A 7,002-nucleotide genomic window follows, 5' to 3' on the forward strand; every position below is an offset into this window, starting at 1 on the left:
GGTGACGTGTCTCCGGCTGCGCCGGCGGATGACGTGTCTCCGGCTGCACCGGCGGATGACGTGTCTCCGGCTGCACCGGCGGATGACGTGTCTCCGGCTGCACCGGCGGATGACGTGTCTCCGGCTGCACCGGCGGATGACGTGTCTCCGGCTGCACCGGCGGATGACGTGTCTCCGGCTGCACCGGCGGATGACGTGCCTCCGGCTGCACCGGCGGATGACGTGCCTCCGGCTGCACCGGCGGATGACGTGCCTCCGGCTGCACCGGCGGATGACGTGCCTCCGGCTGCACCGGCGGATGACGTGCCTCCGGCTGCACCGGCGGATGACGTGTCTCCGGCTGCACCGGCGGATGACGTGTCTCCGACTGTGCCGGCTGCGAGACTTTCCTTGTTCTCCTCCTCCTTCGTCCAGACACCGGGAGCTCTGAAAGGCCACTGGTCACTGGGGAAGTCTCTAGCGTCGGGGAGACGGAATTCGACCTCCCCATCCTGATGGCGCCGGTCATAATCCCCCTCACGCTGGACTGAGTCTGGCGGGGTCCAGCAAGCCCAGTTGGTCGCCGCCTGGCATTCACCTCGGGTCCGCATACGAGTGGGTCATTAAACTCGTAACCCGACTCGTATGCGGGACGGGATCCTCTTCCCCGTATCGCCAGGCGGCTGCCAGCAAACATCCTCGCTGGGTTCAGTTTTGGTGCGTGCGTTCTGTCACGACCGGTTAAACACCGGGAAGTGGAAAACAAAAGGAGAACCCAAACGCAAAGATGTATAAAAATATAACTATGATTTATTTACAAAAAGGGATAACAGAAACACCCACGAGGGGGTAAAACAGAAGATAACCGAAACACTGTGATGAAACACAAACACGGGAAATAACTGCACAGGTCACAGGATACATAAACACTGAATACGACAACGCACGCACACCACACAGAGAACACAAGGGCATTAAATAGACAGCACATCAATGGGGAACAGGTGAACCTAGTTAATCACTTAAGACACGAGTACATAAGGGAGTAGGGTAAAAGTGACAAGACACTGGGAACACGTGTCACACATACATGATGTGAAAACACACGTGTTCCCACATAAACACAATGCTGCCATAATCTTGCCAACATCCGACCTGGATTATAACCAGAGTCAGGCAAGACCATGACAGCCACAAAACACTGGGAACACGTGTTACACAGATATGATGTGAAACACACGTGTTCCCACGTAGACACAATGCTGCCATGATCTTGCTCTCTAACACAGACCTGAACCTATACTAAGGTCTGGCAAGAACATGACAGCAACAAGACACCGGGAACATGTGGAAACCACGCACACAACGTGATTCCACATGTCCCCACACAGAACATAATACTATCACGGTCCTGCCAGATGCACTCAGACCTACATCTAGCACAGATGTCTGACAGGACCGTGACACTTAACTGTCACTGTTCCTAGAGGAACAACTAGGTTTACTTTTGTGGATGTCAATGTTTATTGAATCATGACAAACTATATATTGTTGGAAAGGTCTAAGCCTCTGGAATACAGAGTAAGCGATTCATTTATGATAAGAGTGTGTCAAACATTTATATCCTGCTAAATGTCACTGTCCCACCAGCAGGACGCCTACAAATACTTTAGTGTTTTGCTTATAAATTCTTATTGAATCATGACAAACTATATATCGTTGGAAAACTCTAAGAGTGTTGTTTTTATATTTCATCATAATTTTCGAAAATTATGACGTAGTGAGAGTCAGTTTCTAAAATGTCACGTGCCCACAGATGGAACCAATTTGTTTTTACATAATTATGAATAGCACTAATACCCTGTTCTAAACTTAAACAATTTTGACAAACTATATATTGGAAAGCTCTAAGTGTGTAGTCTTTTTCACATATCATCACTATTTTGGGAAAGAAATTACGTAGTGAGTCAATTTCTAAAAGGTCACGGGCCCACATTGAGGCTCAATTTGTTTTTACATATTTATAACACTAAACCCCTACTCTAAACCCCACAAATCTTGATAAACTATAAATCACTGGAAGTTCTCAGAATGTATATTTCAAAGTCATCTGATGATAGAAATAATGTAGTGGCAGTTTTGTAACCTGACCCCCCCAGGAATACATATTAATTGTATATATTCATAACACTATATACTGGTATAAATCAACAAAATATGTTGACAAACTATTTATGGTTCGAAAGCTCTAAGAATGTAGTTTTCATATGTCAAAATTTTTAGCAGTAATAATAATGCAGTTACAGTAATTTATTCATTTATGATAAGAGTATGCAGCAAACCGTTGACACCTAGTGGCCGTTGTTGGTAAAACCACTAAAAGTGTGACACGTACCTCAGTTTTTGTGATTTTAACTTGAAATTTAGATCACAACTACTTGAGACTTATGGCTTAATGTTTTCACTATTACTTTTGTGAAATAATTACATTTATAATTTTTTATAAAATCAATATTTTATTGCATTATTTTTAATTATTTAAATAATTTAAATTGCTATATTTTTTCTGTATATTTTCACCTACAGAAACTTCAGTGAAAAACTTTAAATTGCCTTCTGTAAAACAAGCCCAAAATTAAGGAAAGTTATATTAATTTGAAGGTGAACTTCAACTTTTAACCTCCCCCAACACTCAGAAGGTGTGGGTGACAGTGAAGTGGTTAAAAACATTATAATAATATCAGTTAATTCATCACTAAAACTAAATTGAAACAGCATAAATGAACAACTAAATAATAATAATGTAATAATCCTGATTTCTTATCTATCTTCAGTTTTGGAATGTGGGCCCAACAGCACTTATTCAACCTCAATGACTCCGTGCCCGGCGTCCTGTGCTGATCTGGCAGCTCCTTCAGATTGTGAGCAGACACAGCTTTTGGAGGGATGTCAATGTAACCCTGGATTTGCTCTGAGTGACAACGACTGCGTGCCTTTCAACCAGTGTGGGTGCACATATCTGGGTCGCTACTATGCGGTAAGCCTTTATATGGGAGTACAATGTAACCGATTAGAAGAAATATTCAAAACAAGATGTCATAGGACTGATAATCTTTCTCTATAATCTTCCACATACAGCTGAAGGAAGTGTTCGTAACAGAGGACTGTTCACAGAGCTGTGAAAGTACCACCACTGGTGCTGTGTGCCAACCAAAGGGCTGTGGAGACATGGAGATCTGCACTGTGTTTGACACCAGACGTGACTGTTATAAATGTGAGTCCTTGATGGTATCACAACTGACTGCGTGCATGATATTGCGTTCATGCAGATATTCACGATCAACGGAAAATATGCAAATAAGCAGAGACACTTTCATGCTTTCTGGATGCCATGGATGTTATATGAATGAAATAATCGTGTTTCAGATACGTGATGCCTTAATGTTCAGAAATGATCTATATTTGTCCTCTCTTTCTGTCAGTGAGTCCGTGTTTGAGTTCACCCTGTCTGAATGATGGAACCTGTGAAGAGACGTCCGATGGCTCTGGGTACACCTGCATGTGTGCTGAGGGTTTTGAGGGCAAAGATTGTGAGATCTTCAAAACACCGGCTGAAGAAGGCTTAGGTATGTAATACTGAACAAACTGTGTTCAGTAAAATGTCCTAAAATCAATTTTGCTATATTCAATCACTTCATTGCAAAGCATTGAATGTAAATGTAAAATCTAAACCTTAAAGATTTTTTGCGGTGTCTTTAAAGTCATAAACTAGATTAATTTTTTTGATGTTGTTGTTTATGTATTTCTAGTGTACCCGTGATGATAATGTTAAACTTCAATATCCAAATAAGTTTTAAAACAAGCATTTTAGACACATACAGCAGCTCTTCATAGAGCATACATTTTGCATGCTTATGATATTAGTTTAATGTTTTTAATGTCTTTTGTTTGATAGATCTAACAAGTATTATTTTGATCGGAGTCTTTGTGCCCCTTGGCATCATTCTAATAATCACAGCAACCGCGTGCATGTGCAAGAGATGCAGGTAAAGGCCTTTCAAAAACAGCTATGTAACTATGATCTTAAAATAAAATAATCAAATCACTTAGCCAAGTACAAAACATTTCATATTTTTAGTTTTTCATGTATTTTTAATGTGTTTTGTTAATTTCTAATAGTCGCAAAAAGAAGAGCGATTCAAGGAGAATTGAGCTGAAGGAAACGGGTATGTGATAACAGATTATCTTTCGTTTTTTCTGTTTTTTATAAAAGGGGTTCTCAAAGTGAGGTCCAGGGACCCCTGGTGGTCCTCTATGCTTAGCCAGGGGGTTCATTTGTTAAAAATTATATAATTGTGTTGTATTATTAGTCAGTCTTGCTTCTGATGATTTTATGAAAGCTTTTAAGATCATTTAAAAAGTATAACTTGTAACTATGTAATTTAAACAAAATAAGTTTGCTGTATAAAGTTTGAGAACACCTGGTTTATATGAACTTAAGCTTAAATGAGAACCTGTCTATATGGGTGATTCTCACGAAAACTTGGTTTTAAAAATGTCAAGCATGAAAATGTAAAAATTGCTTAAATTTACTTTTTTTCCCACCAGACATTGAAAAACAAAGTCTGGAGTAAATGGGAACATTAATTTAAACACTTTTACTTATCATTTAACACTTTTTGCAACATAATTTAAAAAATTTGTCCTAAAAATCTCATTACCGCAACAGTCAGAAAACATCAACACTGACATATTTTCAAAATGACATGACACAAACCTGAAAGAACATAATTTGGAGATTCTGCACATGCATTTAAAATCAAAGTATTATGCTTCTATTAATTAAATTAACATTTAATAAGCATCTGTTGCGGTAATGATAATCAAAATGTCGTGTAAGCATTCTGACAAGACAATATTTCAAATTAACTGTAAAAAAAATGATCTTACCTGGTAGCCATCTTGAAGTAACTGGTCCATGTGCTTGGTCACTCAAAATCAAACTTTATTAAAATTCTGTATGTGTGCTTAAACTGTTCTCAAAAAGTGTTGCGGAGGATGAGAACATCAGGCATGGACACATCATTTTCCTAATTTTTCTTCATTATTATTATACATGAATATTCAGTAAATATTTTTTCTGTCATCTAAAGTAGTCTAGCAAAACATCCATTTATTTTTTTTCTAAATATTTTTGTGTTAATTTAATTAAATTACAACATAACGCATGTTCAAACACAGCCGGACACATTGCGGTAATGAGAATTTTAGCAGAAAATGAGATAAAATTGACAAATTATAAATTCTTATGTTGAAATCACACATTGTGCAAGGTAGAACACAGTATTGTGTTCATTCTGATGCTTTTTAATATTACTATATTACACATTTTATAGCTAAAATCATTAGTGCCATGGTGTTTCAATGGTTTCGTGAGAATCACCCATATAGTGCTTTTACAGTATAATAACAGTATGTCTTAAATATTTTCACAGATCATCACTATAAAAATTTGGATTCTGATAAGCAGCAGGAGACAAACAATGAAGTGCTTCACTATACAACATTCTGATTTGCAACATTAATCTGCTGATAAGCAAACATTTGTGTCTGTATTTATTGACTTTTGAATGTGTCAATTTTGAATGTGTTTGGGAATATGTGCAGTAACGGGCAATTCCCCAATTTCTGTTAATGTGCTGTAACTTATTTTTAAAAGTTCTTTTTAAATCATTTTTAATGTATTATGATTGGGGGAATACATGCAATTATAAAATGTTTGTGAATAAATTAAAATAAATTGTTTTTACTACCAACATACTTCAAATACTAACACATTTCTGGATTTTTTTGAAAAACAAGCAAAAAAGACAATTTATGCCCTTGTTGCATTTATTCAAGTGCAACGATCCAAAAATCAACACCACACGTTTCCAACAACTCTGACACTTGTGAGTTTAAACAGTGTTGTACTTCAAGGCATAACAGGAGAAAATAAAAGTGAACTTTCTTTATCAGCTATCTAAATGATTAAGGAGTGCCAAAAGACTGTTCATCTAGAGGAGCTTCTTGGCACTTCTTGGCAATTCTCAAATGTCTAATTATACAATACAATCTCAATATGAAACATATTGTTTTAACAATTCATAAACCTGGGAACACTCCAAGTGTCATCATCATTTTGGAAACTTAAAATACAGACATTAGGTAAATGCAGTGGTTACAAGGACTGGAATAAAACTGAAAATTAAAGGACACTGCTATTTAAATATTCTGTTTTGTGATTTGACTTATTAAAGGAAAACACCACCGTTTTTCAATATTTTACTATGTCCTTACCTCAACTAAGACAAATCAATACATACCTATCTTTTTTCAATGTGTGCACTTTTAATCTTTGTACAGCGCGTTGTGAATGTGTTAGCATTTAGCCTAGCCCCATTCATTCTTAAGGATCCAAACAGGGATGAATTTAGAAGCCACACAACACTTCCATGTTTTCCCTATTTAATGTTACATGAGTAGTCACACGAGTAAGTATGGTGGCAAAAAATAAAGTGTGCTGATTTTTAAAGCGAAAATAAAAAGAGAACTATATTGTATGGCGAAGAGCACTTAGTTTGCAGCCACGTTTTATTTTGTGCCACCATACTTACTTGTGTAACTACTCATGTAACAGTCTTTAAATGAAAGCATTGAATACATGATAGTGTTTGGTGGCTTGTAAATTCATCCCTGTTTGGATCCTAAGGAATGAATGGGGCTAGGCTAAATGCTAACACATTCACGACGTGCTATACAAAGATTAAGTGCACACATTGAAAAAAGACAGGTATGTACTAGTTTGTCTAAGTTAAGGTGAGAACATAGTAAAATATTAAAAACAGTGGTGTTTTCCTTTAAGAGGTGATAATAACATAAATACAGTTTTCTTAACAAACTACATAAACAAATAATCCAGCAACCAGTTTCGAACATTCCTATTCTTCCAAAAAACTATAAGTTACAAATATTTAAATAAAG

General features: G+C 37.4%; 1 protein-coding gene across 1 annotated transcript in view; it reads left to right on the plus strand.

Annotated features, from left to right (window-relative positions):
* The window catches only part of LOC135730854 (zonadhesin), a 32,381-nt gene extending 26,015 nt beyond the window's left edge, over positions 1 to 6,366 (plus strand). The window contains exons 62-67 of the mRNA XM_065248832.2: positions 2,814 to 3,016; positions 3,118 to 3,253; positions 3,462 to 3,605; positions 3,935 to 4,025; positions 4,159 to 4,205; positions 5,475 to 6,366. Of these exons, the coding sequence (XP_065104904.2) occupies positions 2,814 to 3,016; positions 3,118 to 3,253; positions 3,462 to 3,605; positions 3,935 to 4,025; positions 4,159 to 4,205; positions 5,475 to 5,551 (698 nt within the window). The 3' untranslated portion in view covers positions 5,552 to 6,366. The remainder of the gene's footprint in view (positions 1 to 2,813; positions 3,017 to 3,117; positions 3,254 to 3,461; positions 3,606 to 3,934; positions 4,026 to 4,158; positions 4,206 to 5,474) is intronic.
* Positions 6,367 to 7,002: the final 636 nt, after the last annotated feature.

Source organism: Paramisgurnus dabryanus, chromosome 2 (assembly GCF_030506205.2).
Source record: "Paramisgurnus dabryanus chromosome 2, PD_genome_1.1, whole genome shotgun sequence".
NCBI classification, from domain to species: domain Eukaryota; kingdom Metazoa; phylum Chordata; class Actinopteri; order Cypriniformes; family Cobitidae; genus Paramisgurnus; species Paramisgurnus dabryanus.